We start from the raw sequence: 27740 nt of genomic DNA, 5'->3' as shown, positions 1-27740 counted from the left end.
AAAATATACCGAATCAAAATATGGCTTTATTGCGCCCAAGACTTTTTGGAAAATTGCATTTTCAGCTCATTATACATATTGCTGTTATATCTGAAACTACTGCAGCCTGTGGATGGTTCAGTAAATGTAACTGGTTATCATGGGGATCTTGGTCAAGCTGCAGCAGATCTTGTGGTGGTGGTAGCAGACAGCGAAGTCGTACTTTGTGCTGTTTTATTGGTCAAAGTTTTAGTTCCTGCATCCGCGACTGTGGATATTCGTCAAGCGATGCTCATCAAAGTGAAGACTGTAATGAAATTTGTTATAATGGTGGTCAGCACAATGGCTATAGCTGTAATTGCCCGGACACATATTACGGATCATGTTGTTATAATGGTAAGTGTACATTGATCATATTAGCATATGATCATAATTCTTGCTACATTAATCAAGGAATAGTAATTGTTCTTAATTGTTTACAAATTTTTAGTTTTGATTGGTTATCTTTTTAATGTTTTATCTAATGCAAATCGGACTTTCAATTACCGAATCCTATCTTGTTCTATATTAATTTTGCAAGATAAAGCATTATCCTATAAAATGTATATGTATCAGTATGTCTTGTTTGTCATTGAAACATTAATAAGGTTTCGCTCAAATATAATTGATGAAAACCCTATTGCACACACGCGTATAACAAACTGTAAAGCTGGGTACACTTACTTGGGAGTATGAATTGTTTATTGCCGCATGTAAAGTATGTTGACTCGACTTTACGAAGTATATATGGAGCTGTCCTTTCCGTCCTAGTCCTAGTGCGCGTCCCGACCCAAGTTAAAATTTTGAATCGTTTTCACTTTATCTCTGTTAAGACTTGATGGACTTGCTTCAAACCTGAAACAGTCATTTATCACGATTACGCACACTATATAAGATAATGGCTATAATTCTCATGCCCATACTTCAGGAATTTTCTGAAGTCCCATGCTATCACCACATGATTGTGCATTACTCTTGCGGAAATATTCAGTGAAATATGTTATGTTTTACTGTTTTGATACACTTTTACTCTGTCACTGTTATTACTTAATACAAATTATTGTCAAATATCATCATATCTGTGGCAGCTTTTGTTTAAACAGTTGAAATTTCTATGTAAGGCTTGGTAATGATGTGAATGTACTTTTTTTTCAAATTTCAATGTATCTGAGAAAGGGCGACATGTTAGATATTAACTGGTGTATTCTGATGTATGACAAATATTCGTCTTTATTATCATTTTAAACTACAGGTATTTAATCAAAAAGTCAACTGCCGAAAATTAAATCCAGATATATGCTATATTTTTTGTTCCATTTACGTACAAGTAAAGGATAAAATTACAAAAGGAAATATCTCGTTTAAAGAATGTAGCCAAATAAAACTGACTAGCTTAAACAGTATTTAAAACTTTTGTACATAATTATACGTAGAAATTGGAAAGCATATAGACAATGAAAATGTAAAAATAATGAATGAACACTGTAGTGACTGAACAGCCTATGTATGGTCTGTGGCAAAATTACCATCCATTAAACGTGCACAAACCACTACAGTTTGTCTCAACATGTTTTGAAACTTTGCTAAAGTTGTCCTTCCCATCCGTTCCATACAAACCCATACCACCATAGTTAACTGTAAGGAAAAACGTATATATTGCTCCGTTTTTAGTTCACTGCATATGTTTGCTTTAATAACAGTTAGACACATGAATAAACAGTTGAGTTACAAGGAGACGATTTTAAGCGAAGAATACAACCAAGGAAAATAAAAGCAGATCATTTTGTTCACTAGTGGAAATGAATTATGCAACAAATATTTGGACCCTGTGCACAGTCCTAAAAGAAACGTTGAATGGAATCTTAAACATGTATTTTATTTCTTTCTTCTGAGATGTTCAAGTTACTTTATGATTTATTAATGTACCCATTATATTTATAGAATAGTTTTATGAAAATCGACAATATCAAAACAACTCCTTGTGTTTTTGTTGTTTACTGAAAATAAACAATTAGAAACGTCTCATGTTTTTCTTTGTTCTTTAAGAACTATAACATTGACACGTCCTTCTAGAAAACTACTTGAAAAATCAAGGCAGTCAAAACTTTATTCAGTCGTCGAATTATGTTTATAGAAAAGAAAACGGTTTCTGTTTCAGCAGTAAAGAAAGCTTTGGTATGCAGTTGTAGAACTTTAAACAATAATTATCTGTCGTTAGGAGATGTTGTTATCAGGATTATAAGATTAAATGTCATGACATGATATATACTCGTGCTTTTTCAGCTTGTCCATCAATCGCTAATTGTAAGCGAAGGTACTGCACCTCTTCCTGGAATACAATATGTCGGGAATGCTACAATGACAACACTTTCTACATGAAAACAAATTCTGACACACAATGTGAACGTAAGTTTATCTAAAATGAACAGTTTCACCTAATAAAGTAAATTACTAACCTTTTGATATTAAAACTGATTATTATCATAATAATGCATGCCAATAACTTCTGTTAAAGGTGGTCAGTCACATCTGAGCGACATTGTATTACATGTTTCAGTTTTAATGTCTTCTGTTAAAGCTTTATTTATAAAACAAAAAGACCCATTACATAGAGTTAAGTCCCTTCTGAAAATTTATATTTTCATACAATTTTCTAATTAACTATGTTACGTCAGAGGGTAACAATTTCTTGTTACAGTAAATAAAAGTAATAGAAAACAAACCAACAACTATTAACAATAACAAAAGTTTTATTCGTGAATTTAAGGTATTAGGCCCATAATAGAGTACCTCCTTTTTGAAGAGTATTCAATTCCTATTATAAACCTACTTTGACTGCAATTTTCGGGGGGGGGGGGGGGCGTAAGTTCAAGCCCTACTGGGACCAAATATATCCTTATTTTTCTTTTTTTCTAGTAAGTTTTTGCTTCTTTCAAGACTTGTTCTTCGGTTATTGTACAAAAATGATTTGATAAGCGATTTCTTGCTGTTTAAAGTGAATTTACCTCTGAAACAGAAGGGGTACAGTTAGAAATTTCTAAAAACACTGAGTTACATACGGTAAAAAATCCCAGTTTTGCCTTCATTCTTTACACTACATATTGTGGAAGAAATGTAGGTAGGTTTTACTTCTGCCCCAAGGTTATTTTTGAATGAAGTGAGCAAAATTCAAAACAGACCCGCAGAACTTGACCTTAATTTTTCAATGTTGGAGTTAGAATTCTGTCTCTTTAAAATATTAGGTCCATAACAGATTACCTCCTTTTTAAAGAGTATTCAATTCCTACCAAAAAAACAAGGAAGAATATCCAACAGGGAAAGCCACGTTAAAAAACGCAGCCTCCCCAAAGACACACACGAACAACTCTTGCACACCATACACAAACATGAATACAAAGGACAAAACAAACAAATACAGGAACACAGTGGGGCACCGCCTTGGAACGGCCAGTGGCAAAACCACCACTGGGGAGCTTAAACCGGTGTATGGTGCACCTAACCTCACTCTTACCCCACCATGTTCCAAAGTCACAAGACAGTGTAAATAAAAGTAATGCCCGCCAGGTGAAACCCTAACATACGTTAAGGCAACAGAAGGTATGTAATGTAAAACACAAAGATGCCCTTGTAGATATAATATAAAAATATAATCCTTAAGAACTTAAAACGCATGTACTCGATGCCTTTGCAGAAGACAGAGCAACAAGGGAAACACCCATAATGGCCCGACGGAACAGGCCAGAAGACGGAAATCAAAACAGCTCAGTCCTAATGGGATTTAAGAACTACTAATCATAGAGTCCTCCACCTGATCCGTCAGACACAATCAAAGAGAAGAGCATAGCGTCCAACTGTAAAAAGGGTTGAACACTAAACATGCGGTGTGTCTCAAAACAGTTGGGTCATAACCTCTTTTCATAAAACGTTTAATTATTTTACTAAATACAATTGGAAAATTGCCATGACCCAAAATCTTTGTAAACCACATCGCCATAAAAAGTGGGTTTTTTATATACCTTCTTGCAGAAGTGATTTTAAATTGCTATTGTATTTTAAAACCAAATCTGAATTACATATTGTGGAAAAAATGTAGATAGGTTTTATTTCTGCCCCAAGGGTATTTTTGAATGAAGTGAGCAGAATTCAAAACAGACCCGTAGGATTTTACCTTAATTTTTCAATGTTGAAATTAGAATTCTGTCTCATTAAATCCCTTTATTTGAGGTACCCCAGAAAAAAATGATATTGACTGTTTCATTTTAGTTTTATAATTGTTTACCAATAGTTTGATGTTTCTTTCATAAAAAATAATGGTATAGTGAATTCTCCACAAACGTTTTAGGTGAAGGCTGCCACTTTGAAATTTGTCTCTACTTGAGCTTGAGGAAATTACACAAAATTTATAAAAACGGCACGTTAAAAGTTTTTAAAAAATTGCAACATAGTATGAAGCACGGTCAATTGTAAGAATATACCAAGCAAATGCCATTTTCTAAACATCACTATTAGGGGCCTAATACCTTAAATCCGTTTACTTGAGACACCCTAGCAAAAATGATATTGACAGTTTTTATTTTAAGTTTTATAATTGTTTACCAATAGTTTGATGTTTCTTTCATAAAAAAATAATGGCATAATGAATTCTTTGTAAACATTTAGCATAAAGGTCACCACTTTGAAATTTGTCTCTACTTGAGCTTGAGGAAATACCGTAAATTACACAAAATTTATAAAAACAACGGCACGGTAAAAGTTTTTGAAAATTTGCAGCTAAGTGAAAGGCACAGTAAACTGTAAAAATATACCCTGCAAATGCCATTTTTAAACATTACTATTAGGGGCCTAATACCTTAAGTAAAAATCCAAATACCATTGAAAATAACAAAAATAACTAATATAAATCCAATCTAATAAGTAAAAATACTTCAAATCTTGTCCAGGTCAAAATTAAATCCAGTCACAATAAATTCCACAATTTTTCACACAATTCAAAAGTAATATCCAAAATTTATTATTTCTCTCGTCAAAGATAAGTTTTAAAATCCAAACTTTGTTTATATAAGTCCTTCAAATAATTCTTCCAATTATTAAATATCCAAACTGATAATAATGTGTTTTTAAGAAATACAGAATTTTCATATAACACTAAAAATAAAAAGAACCGTCTGGAAAATGAAAGAACAATCCTTGTCATAAAATAACTGACATACACTGTTTATCAATAATAATTCATACATTAGTCATAGAATTTTCTAGATTAAAGGAGAAGGTTATAGTAAATACAGAATATTGTCTTAAAACCAGGTCAGTAAACAATGTTTGGCCTAGGAAAGCAATAAAAATGAAGCATCTATACATAACAACTCCCTTTAATATAAAAGAATGTAAAATGTGAACTATTGCTTCAGATTTCTGTATTATTTCTAGTTTTGCATTTACATTTCATAAAATATTGGCATATTCAACAACATAAAGCAAAAGACATGTTTTTAAACATCTCTTACGAACAAGTGTAGTGTATGCACATTTCATAACCCTGAGACGGCACCTTCGCCTAAGCCAGCCATGTCGGTAAACTATACAATACGATGCATCTATATCCTCAAGAAAACGATGTTTCAACATCGCATATATAGGAGACCTGAACATAGCTGACATTTCAACGGGTTTGAAATCCGCATACACTACAATATTCAGTGGCTATCAATGTTGAGAACCTGTGTTTCAATTACTTGTTTCATTTTCATTGTATAATAGGCACAGAAGACCGCCCAGCAGAAGGTATTTTGCAACCTTTTGTTCTATATAATCCCTTAAAGGGAGGTAATTCATATGAAATACAGAGGATATCATATACCTTCGAGGAAAAACTTTTTGTTTCAAACTTTAACTTCTGATTACGTTTTTGCAAAATATGTTCTTTTCCATGCAAATATTTGATAACTTTAATGCCATATTAATAATTACGTTTGTTATTAATAATAATAATACATTTGCTAAAATAACGCTATTTTAGTTTGGCTACCAGGCTAGGAAAACAAATTTAAAAAAAAATCTGGCAGCAAAAGTCTAAAATATATCAAGAACTCAAATAATGCAAATAAGTGTAAATGATTAGTTTTTAAAAAAGTTTAATACATCAATTGGTCGATGCAATTTTGATTATCCACCTTTTACTACCATGATCATTTCATACCTACAGGTATGTGTGCATGGAACAATCACTACTGCTGGCCAGGGTATTGCCCGGACGAATTAACGAAGGGATGCAGCTGCGCTCCTGGTTTTAGGAAAATACAATCATCAAACGAGACGTCGTGCCAGCCTATAAAACCCCCATCTATTCTCACATGCAACACTGTAGCTGTAGGTCCAAACGGCGAAAGGAAACAAGCGATGAGCAGTGGAAATTCGACGGCATGTCAATATCTGACCAATATGTATGGCAACTTTCAAGTATCATCATTCCAGTTTCATATGTCCGCAGAGTTTACTGTCGACATCGCAGGTTACACAAGACCAAGATTTATTAAAGAATCCAACTTTGGCATTACAGATACTACAATTAATATGATTAAAACATCCGTCAGTGGTAAGATAAATTCATATACTTTATAGACTGGTTCCCGTCATGCACTTCAGTTAAATAACATTTAACGTAGATTGAAGCTTCAAATGTAGAACATGTTGATGTAACTGACTTTGTCTAAAAAGGTAACGAAAGATTAAATATCACTGTCTTAGACGGAAAAGTTAACGTTTGAAAAATATATATATCTTCGTTTTCCCACACTGCATTTTTAATTTGATAAATATAAATGATACAATATTTGACAGAGCTCCGCCGCATTTTAATGTATCACTTGTTTGAAAAATTCAATATCAAAATAACTTTAGTGTCAATAGTATACAAAATGTACTTTATTTACAAGTTATCAGATAACTAGAAATACGCACATTCCAAATTTAACAAATATTTATAATATGTGTCATGTTTGCTTGTTGAAAGACTCTAGCCATCTGTGTTCATTATAGATTGCAACAATTGAAAAATGGAAATAAAAAAGAAGGAACGCTACCAGAAAGTTATTATATTTTGAATGATTTGAATCTCAAAATAATCAGTCTCAGTTTACTTGTTTTGGCAACCGACATAACTGATAATTATTGAAAATATGAAAATAATTGTCAGCTAAACATCAATTGAAGAAGCATGTGACAACAATCGACTTCCTTTTAATTAATAGTTGTATTAAAATAAACCATTTCATAACTCAATTTGCAATGTCAGTAGGGATATATCAAGTTGACAAATATATTTTTTCAAGACTTCCTGGTGTAGAAAACCAATCAGGTAGCGAGAAATATATTTGTTTTGAAAAATGACAAATGCGTTTCAGTATATCTTACATTGTAACCTAGACTTCAAAAATGATTTTAGAATTATATTACGTACATCCTTGCAAATATTGTTTAGGTAAATACGCAATTTGTATTAAAGGCAACCTAAACATAGCGAGGACCATAATTCATATTCATATTCACCATCTGTTGGTAAAGAGTGGCATCATTTTAAGAAAAACATATTATGGTATGCAAAGTACAGAGGTAATTCAAACGGCTTAGGGTATGAAATAGGATATGATTATATTCACATTTAGACCGAAAACAATGAAGTGTCGACCAGTCATTGTCCGCTTGTAGTAGTTTTGATTGTCATGGTAACTGACACCCGATTTAGTAATTGTTTGTTGCAAGAAATATGAAAAGAATGTAAAAACAACGGCCTAAACTGAAGATGGGTTTTGATTTGATTTTTCTGAGGCATGCTTTTTTTAGCATTTCTAAAGATCTGGTTTTATTTACTTTTCCGTACAAGTCCTATCTATAATCGCAATTATGACTTAATAACTGGGATATGAGCTTATCTGACATTTGAACAGTTTTCTAATACATGCATATTGTATCAGCAAGTCTGACAATATGAATGCAGATATACTATCTAAGATGATCTTTAGATCAATTATTATATGCACTGTACTATGTGCATCATATATAAAATCATTCAAAACAAATCAGCAGTAATAGAAATGCGTTTATTACCAAATTATTTTAACCATACAGTTAGTTTATCGTTCCAGTTTACCGGCTTGCTCATACATAAATACCAGATATTACTATTTTTGCCTAACTACTGTACCTCTAGTACTACCATTACTAGGTCTATCAATTTCTATGTTCATTATATATATCAAATTCCACGTAATAACTAATTTATTTTTTTATTTGTGTTTATTTATTTATCTACTGATATGTACCTTGCTTTTCTGATGTAAAGTTGATTAAAAAGATTATAAAATCAGGAAAACGAACGCACTTTTTATCTAGCCCTCAAATATATCTGAGTTTAAGGTATTAGATCACTAATAGAGAACCTCCTTTTTGAAGAGTATCCAATTCTTACCATAAACCTACTTTTACTGCAATTCTTAGGGGGCGTAAGTTCAAGCCCTACTGGGACCATTTTTTCCCTTATTTTCCTTTCTTCTAGTATGTTTTTAGTTCTTTCAAGATTTAGTATTGATTTCTTGTACAAAAATAAAAAAGATGAATCTTATAAGCGGTTTCTTGGTTTTTAAAGTGATTTTACTACTTAAACAGAAGGGTAGAGTTACACATCTTCAAAAATATCGAGTTAAAAGCGCTGAAAGTTCTTAAGTCTGCCCTAAGGTTATTTTTAAATGGAGTAAGAAAAATTCAAAACAGAAACACAGCATTCCACCGTATTTTTTTTTCATTGTTGAAGTATGAATTCTGTCTCATCAAATCCGTTTACTTGAGGCACAATAGAAAAAATGATATTGACATTTTTTTGTGTTTTATAATTGTTTACCAATAGTTTGATGTTTCTTTTATACAATTAATGGTAAAATGAGTTCTCTGCAAACGTGTTGGGTAGTGGCTATCACTTTGAAATTTGTCTCTACTTGAGCTTGAGGAGATACCATAAGTTATACAAAATTTATAATAAAACGGCACGGTAAAAGTTGTTTAAAAATTGCAAAATAGTGCAAAACACGGTTACTTTTCAAAATATACCAAGCAAAGGCCACTTTGTAAACATTACTATTAGTGACCTAATACCTTAAAACAAACTTACCTATCAACAATAATTATAAGATTAGGTGACTTTTTAAGGTGACACTGAATATACAGTAACTTGTTAATAAATTACTCAATATTGTGAGAGAAACACAAATGTTCAAAGTAAGAACAATATAGCAATAAATTAAGATTTTAATTTCTTAGTCATTGTATCCAAATTTATTCTAAAAGTTAGCAGTTAGTGAAGGCTTCATTTATATTTATCATGAAATTAAGAATCGACAAATCATGTCTAATTTCATATGGGCCCTTCCATGACAAATCATTTAGTAACCAAAAAAAATCAAAATTGAGATAACAAGGTATTCATTGAGAACACATTTTTACCTTTCAAATGTAAAAAGTCTATTTCAGTATACCGCCACGGTAGCCTACTGCTAGAGCGTACTCTTCGAGTGCGGGAGGTCGTGGATTCGATCCTCGGCCGTGTCGTACCTGGTCCAAAGACCTAAAAATGGTACTAGTACCTTCCTCGTTTGGCGTTCAGCATTAAGAGGATAGTGCTAGGACTGTTCATCCCCGTGTCAATATAATGTGACTGGGTGGGGTATCATGCCACGTGTCTATGACGTGATATTCCAGTGAGGCAGCACTATAAAGTTGGGCATTGTGTTCACTGAAACAAGAAGACAACGTCGTTTATATGACTGAAAACTTGTAAAAGACTTTAAACCCGAACACACACACACATACACACATACATGTAAACGCTACCAATCGGGGATGTAAGTTATAAACCTACTAAGTGGGAACTTCTTTATTACTGCACCTACAGTTATCATATTTCTATCAACTCTTATTCTTATCATCTTTAACTTATCCGAGGCTTTAGATTAAAGCTATCTTCAATAGTTAAGCAATGAGATTTTTCACATTCAAAACGGGGCATTTTGTGTTTAAACCAACTGAGGTGAGTGTATAACAAACCGGGTGTTTGTGTATAGACGAAATGTTGAATTGTGTGTTTCAACAAAACGGGGAATTAGTGTAAAGACTAAATGAGGTACAAGTGTATAACTAAGCGGGTGCATGTGTATAGTTGAAACGAGGAACTAGCTATTAAACTAATATATGCGGAATCACTTGTTGCATAACGTGTATATGAGTAAAGTCAATCGAGGAATTTGATTTGATTTGACGGGTTTAATGCTCGTTTTAGTATTCAGTTATGTCAGGCGGTCAGTTTACTCAACAATAGTTCCTGGGAACATCCAGTAATAGTCTCCCATCCTCCGTAAGAAACTGACAGCTTTTTTACAAGAAGAGACATGGTCGGGAGCAGGACTCGAACCAATGCCCCTTAATCAGTCAGAGCTTACGGTGATTTTAAATCAGCGACCCTAACCACCCAAGCACAGAGGCGGTCAGCAATCGGAGAAATTCTATATTTTGTTTGTAAGCGGTACGTCAATCCTTTCAAAATTCAACTAAAGTTGCCTATGTCAAATGTTTACATTAAAATTACTGTTTTGAGAAGACATAAAACGATCGAAGAACAAGCCAGATACATGATGCAGAAACACAATATATCACAAAAAAAATGTATCTGGTTATATCAACTTTTTATTTCAATCAAAAGCATTACTTACAAAAGCGGTTGAACTTCGATATTAAGTGAATATTGTATACTATAGTCCCCACTTATGTTTTAACTAAATTGCTAAGCAGACAATTTCTCCTTCAATTCCGTCTAAATCAAAGAACCGATTTACAGACGCAATATTGTGAACGAACATTCTACCCTTTGCAGAAGAATACTATTCGTTGTTCCAAAGACAGTTATTACTGAATGTGATTGTAAGTACATTAAAATAGTATTAAGAATCAAGACATATAAGTGGTTCCTATAACTAAAGAATGATTCTGCTTAAGGAAATCACCCGTATCCGAGCACACTAAAAATAAACAGAAAACGGCCCGATCGGAGTTTAGTTCATATGTTTTTCACTTTTTTTTGCGCTCCTACCTTTGAAATGTTATATTATTATAATGAGTACATTCTATAAATTATAATGATTAAAACTTTAGATAGTGCCAGTTGCTATTTAATCATTGTTAGTTTCAAAAAGAAAAAGTATTACAAAATAGTAAAAAAAAAATGACGCCCGCAGAGTAGGACATAAACCCATGACACGTACGGATAATGTTTCACTACCTGCTTACGAATGAAGGTAAAATCTCTTAAATTTAAGACGAAAAAAATATAGTAATAGAGGTGATTAATATGAATAACATAGATCTGAGGCAAACACATGACCCCAAACCAGGAAGAAAAACAGTGACATAGCATTCGTTTTTATTTGCACTTTTTCTCTCTAATAGGCTAGTGAAACTCGATTTGTTTTTAGAAAAAAGACATTTACGGATATTAAGTAATATTTCAGGTTTTATTATGTAGAGGCAAGAACTCCGCAATGACACGCAGTTCTTGATTTGCATACAAATCGTTATTCCCCGCCCGAGACAAATCGCAAATACTATTAACAAAAAAAATGAACAAACATCATTTCGAGGCATATATATTTGGTTAGCGATGGATTTTCATGTTTCTTTTTTCTTCTGTCATGTTTGTAGAAAACCAGGTTGCTTTACACGCTGTCAGGTAATCTTTCAGATTTCTTGGAGGTTATGGGTTCGAATCCCACACTTGGAAAGTCTTTTTTACCAGTTTTCGACACTTTTCCTTTTTGAAACTGATCATTATTTAAATTTAAATAGCAAAATATACTATCTAGAGTTCCAAATCACGAACATGTACAATATAGCATAACATCTTACAGGTAGAAGCATGGAAACTAATACACAAAACTGCTACATTTACCGCAGTATACTAGTATTTTCTACCAAAAGCAAACGTACATGGCTCTTTCAAACAAAGGACATGTTGTGCCTGAAAGGTCATGTAAAAATCATTCTGATCAAGGATGAGTGAAATGAAAGCAGTCATAGGTATTTTAAATGCATTTGGTATTGTTGTTTTAATATAATACTTTCATATCCTAAACTATCAAAACTAAAGATAAATGCACTCAAAATAAATGCCGGGTTAGTGTGTCGGCGAAAAGGGCAATGTCTTGATCTGTGTTGGTCATTTAAACTGTGTTGGTCACTTACGTAAGTTAGTAAGTCAGAAAATTCTTAATTTATAGCGGTCCCATTTAGCTAATCTGTTCTTCTTTGAGGGCCCTCTTTGGATAAGAATGAAGAGTATTTTGATCATAGTAAACAGTTTAACAAAGCTGTAAGCATTGATAGTAATTTTACAAACATGTTTTAACATGATAAGCTGATATTCCTGTTTACTAATCTAAATATGATAAGGTTGTCTGCCAAAACCTGCCTTAATATTTTATAGCGTCATATGTATTTTTGCTATGTAAATTTCTTATTGCATAGGATTAACATGGAAGCCAGTGGCTTCAACTTAATATAAGACTTAGTATTCTTTACCATTTGACTTCTGTAAGTGCTTGCGAATGTTTTCCATGTTAATTCTATGTTAAGTGCTGTTTTAAGAGTACATTTGTAATTGTGCTGGGGTGCACTTATTACAGTCCCTTGTATCTATTTTATAAAACGCGGCTATATACTGTGTTTTAGGAATGGTTTTATTGTATTGTAATATGATTTATACATATATAGAAGAGACGGAAATAAACATAGTATATATATAGTAACACATATTTAACAGAAATCAAAGAAATTATATATGCATAAAACAAGAGATATGAAATGGAGTTAACATTAAAATCCATTCATCCATCGATCAATTTTATACAGTTAAATTTAAAACATGGCAATGAAAATTAGGTTTTGATTTCTATTGGCAAACAATTCAATACTATTTGTCAGGAATATAAAAGACTATCTTTAAATAGTTCACAGTTTGTATTTGATATATACAGTTCAGGATGTGCAGGCGCGTAGCCAGGGCATTCTTCATAGTACGCAGAGGTAATGCGTAGGGGTCTTGGTATCCTCACCATGATTTTTTTTTTAATCTGAGAACCACAGATGGTGCATTTTGGCGTGTATTTGAAGCTAAACATTGCACGAAAACCTTATTCGTTCTAAATCTTTTATATAAAATGTATTATTTTACTATTTTCGTGCTTTGTCATTTTGATCTCGCGCTTCGGGTATCGCCTTCCCATGACAAAGAAGCGTGAAAGACGAAGCACGAGATAACAACGGCGAAGTGCGAAACTATGAAAATTTCAAACGTAGCGGGATTGTTGATATAATATTATCTAAACGACATCTTAAACCAAGTATTACACTGAAATCTTGTTTTGATGATTATAAAAAATGTTGTTTAAGGTCTTTGAAATATTATACATATAAATTAGTTACGTAATACGCATTGAAAATATTAAATCACCAATTATATAGAAGGAGCACATTTATCTCACTGTGAATTGATTGTCAAATACTGTAATATCGTATGACTTGTACCGGTGTCAATAGCGTAAGATTTAACTGGGTGTAATGAATGGATTTCTATTGAATTTTATTTTCTATGGGATAATAGTTGATAATTTCATACACTTAAGTACAATTATAACATATTTCTATGATATCAAAGGCTGAGCGTGAAGCTATTATATCTTTTTTTTTATTTATATACCGTTACAATAGTTTCGCGCTCAGCTCAAGATAAAGTAAATATTATGCGAGACAAACGTCTGCAGTGTTACACAAAAAGTCATATTCAAAAGCTTTTAGCCTTGAAAATGTATTTTTTCCGATTTCTCAACCAACATTTTATTAATTGTTTACACTGTATTATAATTTTGTTATAGAAATTTCCTCCTAGACAGCGTATGACTGTAATATTTCACATGGTCAGGATTATTACAAAATAAGCAATCAGATAGTAGGATTATGAGATGAATTGCAAAACTGTACCTAAATTGTTATAAAACTACAAATACAAATTTTGGTGAATTTCAATGCACGTTAAATCAACTAATCATATAAATCAGTTTGCTATACAAATAATGTCTATAAGAAACAGGTTCGCTTTATTTTTATAACAAACTCAGATTATAACGAAAACGCACTTGCTTGTCCCGATGAGTCCGCTAAAACCGGAGTTTACTGTACTTCAAACATAATATGAAGTAAACAATGATAGTGTATGAAGCCATCTCCGTTGCATGACACTAGCCAATTAATTGTGTATGTTGTCAGATTTTCACTACGCAGCTGCGTATTTGCGTAAAGATAGCTACGCGCTTGATGAGTGTTTTTGCAGAAATATTTCATTTATATAATAAGTATGTAAACCAGTCGACATATTATACATAAAACATGCCTTCTGGAGAAAAGACGATTATCAAATCTTAAATTATCATTAATTTCAAATCTTGATCAAAACCTTGAAATTCATTACCAAAAAACAGTGCTACAGACCCGTTTTTTGTAGTCATACAATTTTGTTTGTGTTAATTATAGACGTTTTTCCCAGTAATCCATGTTCGTTTGAATATATGCTTTATAAAACAAAGTTTGACATGATACTGTTAAAAGTCTCTGATTGTGTACAATAACCAAATATATGATTCTACATTTAGCAAACTTGTTTAATATGAGTATCCCACTCAAGATTATATTGAAAGTATATGCCAAGATTTTTTCGCCTGAAGTTTGTCCAAAAACTGAATAAATCATTACGTAAAACTGAATAATGTCGTTATTTTTCTGAAAGCTATCGATTGTGTGTGTGTTCGGGTTTAACGTCTTTTTCAACAATTTTTCAGTCATATAAACACGGGTGTCTACTTGTAGCAGTGAATGCCCAACCTTATAGTGCTGCCTCACTGGAATATCACGCCGTAGACACGTGACATGATACCCCACCCAGTCACATTATACTGACATTACCCTCTTAATTCTGAGCGCCAAGCGAGGAAGCTGCTAGTACCATTTTTTACGTCTTTTGTATGACACGGCCAGGGATCGAACCCACGACCTCTCACGGACGCTCTACCAATAGGCTACCGAGGCGGTTCAATAAAAATAATTTACAACATTTTTTTCACGGGCCCGGCAATAAAATGTCTTCATGTTCCCATTAACGACCATTCAACACATTACATTTTGCATTTTCTGACACCTATATAAAATATTATTGAATTAATAAAAATGATTAGCAATTGAATGAGGTCGTCCCCTTCCATTAAACAAAATTTCTTAAAACGCAGTTTTGATCAAATTTAACCGTGAAAACAAAAACAACATCACGTTCAGATAACTGTATGCCATATCTATACTTATGCCTATCTTGAATCGTCGTACAATACAATAATTTCTGACATGTATATGAGCCTATATGCTTTATTGAAACATTTTTACATCATAGATTTCAACACATTGCGATTGCTGAACAAAATCAGTGCGAAAATAGTATGAAAATCCTGTGTTAAGATAATTGCATGAGTTAGCTACTGTATGATATAGGTTTTATAATTTTCACGTGTTCTTAATCAGTATTTTAAACGTACTGGAGTCAGATCCTCTTATGCTTTTCTTTGATGTGTAGTAAATAATATCAATCAGTTAATGTACAAATGTTGTTGTTTTATTTTTCCAAATAATGAAACTGTATTAAAATTCTCTGGCTTTGCTGTATTAATTACTGTTGAATTTACATAGGTAATTGTATTATGAGCTGATTATATGAACATCTTTGGAGGTAATACTACATTTATTTTTTCAAATGCAGCACGGTAATTCAAAAGGAATTAGTATATTTCAGCACCGCGCTTGAAGTTTAAAGTTAGTTAAATGCGATGAATATACATAAATGTATATATAAAATGTATATTTTGAGTAGTGTTCCTGTATATTATAATATTCTCAGTTTAACATTAATAAGATTATTATTAAGTTGAAAGTTTGTTAAATGCGATGAATATACATAAAATGTATAATATATAGAATGTATATATTTTGAGTAGTGTTCCTGTATATTATAATATTTTCAGTTTAACATTAACATTGTCAAATCAAGTCATTAATATAGAAATAAAAGCGCATAACACAATAAGCAAGAAAAGATATGCGGTAACATAATAAATATATAATACTGTCTTATGAATGTTAAAAGATATTTAATTGGTAATAATATTGATGAATTAATCAACATAATCTTTTCACTCATGAGCTTATAATGATGAAAACATATGTTAAATTAGTGAATATATTTTAAACCTTTGTGTGTATGTACTACGAGTTGTATACAGGTAAACTGGGGAACTGCAGTAAATGGAGAAAGATACACACTGTTGTAAAATTATGTTTGTGTGTGAGATATGTGTATGACCAGTACCGGCGTACCGGAAAATAAATTTTTATCGCTCAGAATAAGCTCAAATTTCGAGAGATGACTAATTTGAAGGTCAGGAATAACGTAGTATTGTTAAAATGAACTGGGGAATTCTCCGGTTCGAGGCGTATCCCCAGTACGTTGGTGTGTATTCATACGAAATTACCCAGTTGGCAGCTTTTACAAACACACACACACACACACACACACACACACACACACACACTATTTCAAGTTTTACTATGCTTTCGAAGAACGTCACCGAAGACCTGCAAAGAAGGGTCTGTAAAGCAACACTATGACGTCGCCGAATATTCGTGTATTTTTCATGACATAAATGCGACAAAATAAGAATATCACTTATATGCATTTGAATGTTAGAGCCATTCTCAAATAATAGTTACATTACTGGAAGAATAACTTAACTGTGTATTTTCGGTTTTAGATCTACACTTCTATATTTCATGGTGAATGGGCGCTTTCGAATTTCAGTTGCCTTGAAAACAATATTTATTTTCAACAGCAGAAATATATTTTCCTGAGATAGCTGAATTACTATTTATTGGCACTTATACAGATTTTCTCATGGAAATGGCCATATATTTTAGCACGTCAATGCTTTAAAGTGTGACATATGTATAGTAAGATGATCTATTACAATTAATATAAATTAAATAGAAATTAAATTCTTTATAAGATAATATCTTTAGAACTACTGTAATCATCCTTCGACCCGAAATTATGAAAAATATATATTGAGAACATATATTATCAGCTTCAAATTTTAGATATGCCTTAATGTCTCTTTTTAATTGTGCCGTTTCAGGTAGCCGTTCAACAGTAAGTGTCCATAAGCAGCTGGTCGATTCAAGTTTGAGTGTAAGGGCTATTCAGAAACAAGATGACACAGGAAATATCTCGGTGGCATCCTCTCTCTACAACCTTTCAGACGGACAGGCGTAAGAACTTTTCAATAAACTTATTAACATTTAATGTTACAAAATTTTATGAATGAAAAATTACTTAAGCTCAATGTATAGATGACAAAACGTTATTTCAATGGACAATATTATTTAATTATTTTTATCGATGATACGAACAAATCGATAAGTATACATAAACATCTGGTAATATGTCAGTTGTTCATGTGTACAATAAGATGATCTTTATGAAAGGATGTTCAAGTATGTTATGAAAAGGACTATCTCAATGAAGATAGAGACATAATGTATATATGTATATAGGTGAAAAACATTTACTAATTTTATATCATTATAATAAGACCAGCGTCATAGTGCTTATCAAACGACCGGACAGAATTGTTGTACATTTCATTACCTTTAACGAACCGACTCATTCAAACCGATTGTTCTTCTTGGTTGCATTCTTTGCTTCCAAATGATCATTATATACCTCATTAACGTTTGTTGTGTTGTAAGGTGAAGAGTGATTTAGACACAGAGAAATGAGAGTGTATCTACCAATCAAGTTTTAAACATTATTCAACGCAGCTAACACTGTAAGAAAAATGTATAAAACATTTTTATCACAGATTATGCCTTGAATTCGATGCGTTAGCAGGCGGCTACTTAAAAAGTAGTAATCTAATAACACAAAGCGTATCGGAGGCTGTACCGTATCAAAAGGTTCTTGGTACAAAGGAAATCTGTTATAGGTATGATAATACAGCACCTAAACACTGCAAAGAATACACAAACTGCACCCAAGATCCTCTTCAATTTCAAAGTCGTATAACACGGTCTGCTGTTACAAGTATTGACTTCGATGGCTGGATGGATCCATTACCGTCTGGTGGCTCATCCATCCATGCTTCCTCAATTGAAAGTTATCAGGTTACTGTAAACGAAGTTCTGCCTTCTCCAGGAAAGCTGAAAGTTAACTATTTGTCAAATGTATACACGAACAAAGTTGGATTTGATAATACTAACATGATACTAAATCTTACTTCTGACAAACCACGACTATACTGTATTACACTAGAAGTAAAAGATAAAGCAGATAACGTTAGACAAGCCAGAAAATTTCTCCTTTATGACAATACTTCATTTATTGAGCCACAGGAAGATAAACCATTTGAAATAATATCAGCTTCAAAGCAAACCAGTTTTAAATGGCAAACTCATCATCATGAAATCTGTCTTTCCTGGAAAGACCATTTTATGAATCGCTTCTACTTTGAAAATGCTTTATTGAATCCGATTGAACCGGCACCCCACGGCCTGATCACTGGCATCTACGAACAAAACAGTGGCGTGTTACCAGTCTCAGGGACTTCAAATGTGAATGGAATTGTAAAGTTTATGATTTCTTGGAGCATAAATGAAGGCCATTCTACTTCCGAGATAGCTGTGCCAGAGTTTCAAAACCAATCATTTTGCAAAGATTTTAACGTCAAAGATGGCCAAACCTATTCAATAATAGTTCGTTCGATTGATATTGCCGGCAACACTTATAAGGAAAACAGAACGGTGTATATTGACAGATCCATACCACATATAAATAATATATGGCTAAATAAGGACGGATATAATACCCTCTTTGTACATCATAAAACGGATTTATCATCTATGCAGCTATACTTTGAGGCTCTTGACCAGCACAGTGGGATAAAAATGGTTGAATGGGCGTTTGGAATTACAGACTCGGGAACTGAGCTAACGACGGGATCATTAGGTGTAGGAGTCATAAATAAAGTATGCAATTACATTTTAAACATTTGAATTTATCTTATCTTATCCAGATTTAAAATGAAAATATAAGCTTGCACATATCACATAAATTATTTGTCACTTGTGACGTATTGACAACGCTGCAATCTGTAAATATATAATTTAAAAGGTTTACTTACCAAGTAAGTATTTGCCATCCTGTTACAATGTAGAAATATTGAAATGTGCACAGTGACACATTTAAAACTAATTCTATTTATTTCAAAGCATTGAAATATATAAATATATTTGTTTTAGAAATCCTGTCCATCAGATGTCGTAGAATGTTACTGTCCGGATGTTGGATTCTGTGAATACTTCAATTACACAGTGCCACTGAATAAGCTTATTTCAATCAATAAACACGAGGGCGACCATAACCGCAATTACTATTTCAGAATCAAAGTAACCAACCATGCATACTTGTACAATATTGAACATGTAGATATTCTTGTAGATGATTCTCCTCCAGAGGTTGGGGTTGTTTTTGAAGGTAATTTTATTGTATGGTGTACAATATGCCGTTCAGGAAGAGGATACATCGTACATATTGGTCGTATAATTTTTAAGAAAAACATTTATACAATATAATGATTACCATGATTACAAGAAATTTATGTTTGCATACATTATGTTAAAATTAGGGATGGGAACGAATACTGAAATCAATACTCGAATATTCGGTTTGCCATATTCGAATATTTTCGAATATTCGGCATGTTTTAATGGAATTTTTAAATCTTTATTAATTGATTGGCATATACACAATATATTCCGCTGTTTAAAACGTGAATCATCTTACGTAATAAGGCCTAAAAATGTTTGTTTCGGGTAACCCGACCATACCAAGTTAGACCCGCCGATCCTAGTGTTTTATTTCACGACTCTGTGTGTGAGTATAATCATGAACATATTTAACTAATTCAGATTTTTAGAAGAAACATTCAAATCGATTAAAATTTAGACCGTCGCAACGTTATCTAAAAATAGCAGGTGGTCCAATTCAAGCACGTGTCGCGCTGTTGTATTACCGCCGCCATTTTGAAAATTTTCAATCGGCGAGTAAAAACCCGACAAACTTAACGAAGGCAGACTAAACCTCCTTCAACATGATCATATATTATTTCTTGATTGTATTATAAACTACTTCAAAATTTATTTCAAATACGGCCGATTGCCCGTGCGCTGTGGATGAAAACCGTTTCAGTGGACGGTATAAAATGTTAAACAAAATTTTGCAAAAATATCGCCAATATCTACAAGTTTGGTATTGTTTTTAAAAAAAAAAAATCTAAAATTTGTTACGTAAAACAGGCGCCAATATAAAAGGAACAAAAGATAAAAAGATATCACATTTACGCCTAGTGCAAACTGTTAATCCGTAACGATGACCCCTCGCTGTCAATTATGCATTGCAATTTTCTTGTTAATTGGACCAATTTACATGTATCACATTTACACTTGTTGCAAACTGTTAATCCGTAACGGTAGCCCCTGCCAATTATGCATAGCCTTTTTCTTGTTAATTGGACATCTTTTGATATATGAATCAACAAACACGACAGAACAAACGGTTTTATTCTGAAATATTCCAAATAAACTATACTTAATATACACTGATTTACAAATATTCGAATTTGATTTTCATATTCGAATATTCGGCCGATTTTCGAATATTCGAATATCCGAATATTCGTTCCCATCCCTAGTTAAAATTGTTTCGGTGTTCTTGAAAGTGCGATTCTCCTGCTAAAATTGTAATTGCTCATTGTATGAAATGCTGTATTTCAAGATGAAAAACATTAAAGTAAACGCGTCAGATAATTGTATACATAACAGACAAAACTTGCATATTTTCAGGTCCAGAATATAGTAATGACATTGATTATACAAGCGATGACACTTTTCAAGTTCATTGGCATGGATTTATAGATCACGAAAGTGGAATAAAGACATACAGAATAGCTCTAGCTGCACGATGCCTTAGCCAAACGGAACTTTACAATATTAAAAGCATTCCCGATACTGAATTTCATGCAGACGTCCAATATACTGAATCATTGATACGCATTCCTGCTAATTTTACTGGAAAGCGTTACATATCTATGATAGCACTCAACAATGCTATGAGCCCCTCCGAAGCGATATGTTCTGACGGAATTACAAGAGATCTTTCACCACCAGAAATCAGAAACCTTACTTTAGAACATGGGTCTTGGTCAGAATCTATTGTTTGTCATGAAGGACATGCTTGGCTATTACATTCTTCAGTATCAAAGACCATTCTTCATAATGTATCGAATTGTATTGATGTTTGCAATAAATCTCCACAGCACCATTCACTTGCATCTACACTTCCGACAAATAGTTTACAAATTAAAGATTCAGAAATATCTAATTTCATGTGCCACAGAATGCGGAAGTATCAAAACGACACCATTATCTACTTGCCGACGGATTACATAAATCTCGTATGGGACGTGGAAGAGAATGGTAGTCAAATTGATGATATCTATGTAGGAATAGGTGCTGACCCATCTGAAGAAAACTCTCCAAGTATTTATAATTATAAATCCACAGCGAAAAGAACCTCTTTCAAGCGCCGACATGAAGGAATTGGCTCAGATGAATTGTTTTTCATATTTGTTAAGGTTGTCAACAAAGCAAGCATAGAAAGCGTTACAGTTCTTGGTCCTGTATTGATAGACGAGACTCCACCTATTTGTAAGAGTGTTCCAAAAGTTTTTGTCGTTGAAGGATATATACTTGTTGGTTGGCAAAACGACACATTTTACGATAGCGAACAGAAGGAACAAATAAGCTCAATCTATTTTGAGATAGGTACTTAATCTTACCTTCGCTAATTGAAACATTTGTTTTTTGTAGTGATTGAAAACTAAAACTATTTATATATCTGTTTAGATTTTCATGGTCATTATCAGAAAGCAAGATTTCGTCTATTTTAATTCAAGAGAAGTATTTTTTGCAAACGTTAACATGCTTAGTTTATCATTTTGACTTTGAAGAAACACTAGTTATTTTTTTATTTTCTATTTGAAGATATATTTAGATATTGTTTATAAACAATGATTGATTTTGGAGGTAATACTCAGTACTTTCGTTTATATGTCCCGTTTGTCAAATCTGATGTGATTTCTATCAAACTAGATACGTCAATTTAAATAATACGTTTCTTCGTGACAGTTTTAATGTATCAAAACTATTATAGAATAATCTATCTATCTCTGTCTCTCCATCTTTCCTTCTCTCTCTCCCTTTAGTATATAGCTATACACGTATATACCAAAATAAATTTAATTTTAGGCCATGACAGTATCTCGGTCACGCCTTTATTCCATTGGAACCTCGAAACGTCAATACCATGTCCTCTGTTTAGCGGCGGGTGTTTCAAGTACGCTGTTAGAAGGCTACAAACACATGATAAAGATCTTGGTTTGGATTTCTACATTAATATACACGTGTATAACAATGCTGGACATTCCTTGACGGTAACTACCGATACATTTAGAATACCTTCACGATATCCACCAGGTCAAGCTATTGTCTTTGACAGCGATCCAGAACGTGGATATAATAAAGAAGATACCAGCGTGCATTTCACACCTAATACTTTATGTTTTACATGGACTGAATTTAAACATCACGAAACAGTTAAAGTTGAAGTAGGCGTTGGGTCCAACAACTTAACAGATAATACTGTTCCATTCAAACGTCTCAACAGCACAGACAGTTTTCACTGTATACATTCGTCCAACATTATTTTTAAACAAACTTACTTTGCACTCGTGAAAGCTTCATGTTCCGGTGGTGTAACTATGTCAGCGTCAAACGGTGTAACTGTGTTAGACAAAAGTTTGCTTATGAAATCACTAACTGTTCGCAAAGGAGAGAACTGCTCAATATCTGGCGTTTACAGACCTATGGTTAGAAATGTCACAGCTACAAATATGTCCGTTACGTTTTCGGCTGATGTTGGAAAACGGTACTTGCTCATTATCCGATCAATCAACTTAGATTCTTACTACTTGAATGACGGAATCATCTTGGAGACGACTGATAATTTTACACTTTCTTTTGTGCCTTTCATTACAAATCCAGTTGTCTACATTAGTTTAAACGACAAGATTATAAAAGAAGAAAATCAAATACATATTCTGAGGTGTCCATCAGCATTGTATGTTGGAAAAAATGACACTATCTCTGCACATTGGTTCTATGCGGAAAATGAAATTTACAATTTAAGATTTGAATTAGCTATCGTTCACGGGGAAAACATGACGAAGTATATCTCTCAGAAAGACTACACACAATATATACCTGTTTCAAGTCGTATGTATCACACATTCTCCGACCTAAATCTAAAAGCAACAGAGTGCTATAATTTAGCTGTTAAGCAATGTTCAAAGGCACAGTGTCTTGAGCCAGTCTTCTCGGAGATGTTTTGTGTTGTCGATTCCCCACAAACACAAAATTTACACGTTTCTAGTCTCGAAATCATCGTTGGTGCATCATGTTCAACGATAACTTTGGAGTGGGGTACCGTTCTGAGTGAAAGCAGGGTCCTATTCTATCAGTGGGTCGTAAGTCAAGACGATTCAGCAAATCACATTCTAACGGAATGGAAAACAATAAGAACTAATGACTCAGAAATGTATCAGGTAAATATTGTCTAGTAATGATTGTGCTAACTTGATAATGAAATTATCGATTCTCCACATTTAATAAAAATGAAACAAATTATAACTTTTTCCCACAAAAAGTAAAGAAGAATATTGTTTGACTGAAAATTTCGTTCAAAGTATACAGAGATTTTGCATAATCGTGGCACTTTACGAGGATTGTTCAAATATAAATGCATCTAAGCACATAAAAATATATTCTTGATAAATTTCAGTGACAATTTTATTTGGTCCCCTCGAAGTATTCACCTCCAACAGATATGCAAAATTTCAGTCTTCTAATCCAATCCTTGAATGCAATTTCATAGTCTTTTCTAGGTATACTAAGAAGACACTGGAATATTGCGGAACCGAGGTGTTTGCGCTGCATAAATGTTCGATCAGAAAGGTATTTTTAAGCCTTGGGAACAAAAAGAAGCCAGACAGGGCAAGGTCAGGCGAATAAGGAGGATGAGGGAGCACAACAACCTTTTCCTGCTTCAGAAAGTCTTGTACAATAGACGCTTTCAGAAAGTCTTGTACAATAGAAGCCTTGTGCGGTGACGCATTGTCATGTAGCAATCTGACATTGGCCAAAACCAGTTGCAGGTCTTCGATTTTTGATTTTTTTTTCAGTTTTCGAAGAACTTTAGTCTTGTAAAACTTCGCATTTACGGATTTGCCTTTAGGTACAGCAACCTGAATGGCAGGACCCTGAGTCGTGAAGAATATGGCATACATTACATTCTTGACACTCGTGGTCCGCTTTGCAATGCATGGTCTTTTGCAAGACTTTGTTGCCCATATTTTGTTCTGAATCTTTCGTTTGGGCTCAAAAAAGTAAACCCATGTCTCGTTACCAGTAACGACATTTGCGAAAGCCCGCGCATTGTAATTTGGAAACTGTTTAAGCAACAATTTTGTGCATTGCGTGCGTGCCTTTTTCTGCTCATCTGTCAACAGATGGGGAATCCATCTAGCACAGATCTTTCTCATTTTCCAATTACGTTTCAGAATTGTATGAGCTGCTCCTAATGAGATGCCAACCATACTACCTATTTGCCTAGCGGTGTATCTTGCATCAGTAGCAACTATTTCTTTTACTCTAGCAACCATCTTGTCAGACGTTGCTGTTTTCGGCCGACGGCCATGTGGTGCAGCTTCTGTTGAAACTAACCCATATTTGAATTTCTTAAACCAACGAATAACTGTCGAAAAAGACATTTCATTATGCCCATAAACAGAACATATTTCATCAAAAATGCCTTTACACCCTATGCCAAGAATACAACGATTCTTAATATAGGACCGTATTTCAATGGCGTGCGCTGACCTTCCAGCCAGTTGTGTATTAGTATACACGAGTAGGCAATGTTTAGCGACCGATAGACACAGCTAAAGTGCACGGATTTTAATTGTATGGTATCAATGTAAAGCTAACATGTTTATCTACCCAAAAATCTTAATTTCCTCGTGCTTTTCGCATTATTGAACGAGATAACTTTATTTTTAAGTGCATTCATATTTGAACAATCCTCGTAAAAGTGAATGAATAATAAAACTGTGACCTTGTGACTATCAAATGCAAATTGGTTTATCAATCAGGTTCATTCATGTGTCGGAATACCAGTACATCTGCACTCAACGTTATTTGGCTGTGTTCGGGCTTTCGACGAGGCTGGAAACAAAAGAATGATATGTCAAAGTTTTGCCTACATAACAAAAGGAGAATATATACCGCACACAGTTTATGACTTTAATTCGAATTCAAAGGCCTGGGAAAGTTTACAGAAAGTAATTAAGAATACTTTTTATGCCCCCGAAGGGAGGCATATAGTTTTTGAACCGTCTGTCGGTCTGTCGGTCTGTCAGTCTGTCGGTCTGTCGGTCTGTCTGTCGGTCTGTCAGTCTGTCCGCAATTTTCGTGGCCGGTCCATATCTGTGTCATCGATGGATGGATTTTCAAATAACTTGGCATGAATGTGTACCACAGTAAGACGACGTGTCGCGCGCAAGACCCAGGCCCGTAGCTCAAAGGTCAAGGTCACACTTAGACATTAAAGGATAGTGCATTGATGGGCGTGTCCGGTCCATATCTTTGTCATCGATGGATGGATTTTCAAATAACTTGGCATGAATGTGTACCACAGTAAGACGACGTGTCGCGCGCAGGACCCAGGTCCGTAGCTCAAAGGTCAAGGTCACACTTAGACGTTAAAGGATAGTGCATTGATGGGCGTGTCCGGTCCATATCTTTGTCAGCGATGGATGGATTTTCAAATAACTTGGCATGAATGTGTACCACAGTAAGACGACGTGTCGCACGCAAGACCCAGGTCCATAGCTCAAAGGTCAAGGTCACACTTAGACATTAAAGGTCATTTTTCATGATAGTGCATTGATGGGCGTGTCCGGTCCATATCATTGTCATTCATGCATGGATTTTAAAATAACTACGCATGAATGTGTGACACAGTAAGACGACGTGTCGCGCGCAAGACCCAGCTCCGTAGGTCAAAGGTCCTAAACTCTAACATCGGCCATAACTATTCATTCAAAGTGCCATCGGGGGCATGTGTCATCCTATGGAGACAGCTCTTGTTGTTTAATAAAACTATTCAAAATATATAGTGAACTTGTATAATCGTGACACTTTAATAATAATTTTTTTTGAGGTGTCAGCCATATCTCTTTCACCCTGAATTATTTGATATTCCTGTCTTTGTCAATCGAGAATATGATTATGTGCCATATCTAGGTCTTAAATATCAGAAAACATTTAAAATCTTTAATAAAGTACGAAAGTTAATGAGTACAAACCACAGCAATATAGATTGCATGTCATAAAGCATGATTTTGATGTGGATAAACATTTTCAAATTTTATACTTCATTTACACATATTTATTATACGTTTTAAGGTACTGCCTAGCTCTAATATTGGACCTTTCTACACGATGCTACACAACAACGAATTAGACTTCGGGACGCCAGAAACGCTTGTTATTGGGATCATGCTCTATGCTACAGAGCGAAATGTCACGTGGTATCTAATGTTGAAGAATGAAACACCCGATAGATGTGAGCTAAACAAAGACTGTGTATCGTCAAAAACAACTAGAACGGGCTATGTCTCTTTTGATCGAACAGTTATAGCACTAAATACATTTTACTACATATGTGCATATTCCAATGTGACAATAGTAGAAAGAGAGATGTTTTCGGAAACTTTAGACAGACTAAAATCATGTAGCAATGGTTTTGTGCTTGACAGCAACGCACCACACCCTGGGAATGTAGAGGCTCGTAACACTAACGGATTTCTTACAAATCTTTATGTCATCGAAATTGTCTGGGATGGTTTTGTAGACGACATAAATGCTACAAGCCTTGGCTATATAGACAACATAAAAACGTACAGCTACGCTATTGGTATGAACGAATTTTTTTTGTTAATCTATCTTTTGAGTGAACTGATAAATTTCTGTACAGTAAAAAGTAATATATGATGTATCTAACATCTTATACTTTCTGTCTATTCAGAATACGTTCTATGTTATTTGCTTTTTAAGCTGCTTTATCTTTTAGGGAGTAAACCACATGGAGAAGATATAAGGCATTATGTCACCGTTGGTCTCCAGAAGAGTGTGGCGATTAAAGGCATAGACTTGCCTGATGGATCAGTTATCTACTTTACTGTTAAAGGTTTGATAGTGTCTAAATGTAAATTCATGAGGATTTGTTGTTTTCATTAAACCGGTTACCGTAGTTTTATAGTTTGCTTTGTCAAGCCAGAAATAAGATTCTCATATTGACGAGT

General features: G+C 33.7%; 1 protein-coding gene across 1 annotated transcript; it reads left to right on the top strand.

Annotated features, from left to right (window-relative positions):
- Positions 1-6: 6 nt before the first annotated feature.
- Positions 7-27692, top strand: LOC128555022 (uncharacterized). Its single transcript, XM_053536374.1, has 11 exons — positions 7-375; positions 2302-2424; positions 6221-6610; positions 17340-17472; positions 18066-19227; positions 19501-19735; positions 21103-22083; positions 22567-23921; positions 25527-25715; positions 26842-27352; positions 27509-27692. Exons 1-11 carry the CDS (start codon positions 21-23, stop codon positions 27673-27675), a joined length of 5601 nt encoding a protein of 1866 aa, XP_053392349.1. The 5' UTR covers positions 7-20; the 3' UTR covers positions 27676-27692.
- The last annotated feature ends 48 nt before the right edge of the window (positions 27693-27740 follow it).

The sequence above is a fragment of the Mercenaria mercenaria genome, unplaced genomic scaffold (assembly GCF_021730395.1).
Source record: "Mercenaria mercenaria strain notata unplaced genomic scaffold, MADL_Memer_1 contig_953, whole genome shotgun sequence".
NCBI lineage: Eukaryota > Metazoa > Mollusca > Bivalvia > Venerida > Veneridae > Mercenaria > Mercenaria mercenaria.
This window is presented reverse-complemented; position numbering and strand designations above follow the sequence as displayed.

Bases quoted from the DNA above. Each gene is read 5' to 3' on its own strand.
- LOC128555022 (XM_053536374.1), top strand. From the start codon at position 21: ATGGCTTTATTGCGCCCAAGACTTTTTGGAAAATTGCATTTTCAGCTC. The intron at 2,425-6,220 runs GTAAGTTTATCT...TCATACCTACAG, and splicing joins TTCTGACACACAATGTGAAC to GTATGTGTGCATGGAACAAT. The intron at 25,716-26,841 runs GTAATTAAGAAT...ATACGTTTTAAG, and splicing joins CCTGGGAAAGTTTACAGAAA to GTACTGCCTAGCTCTAATAT.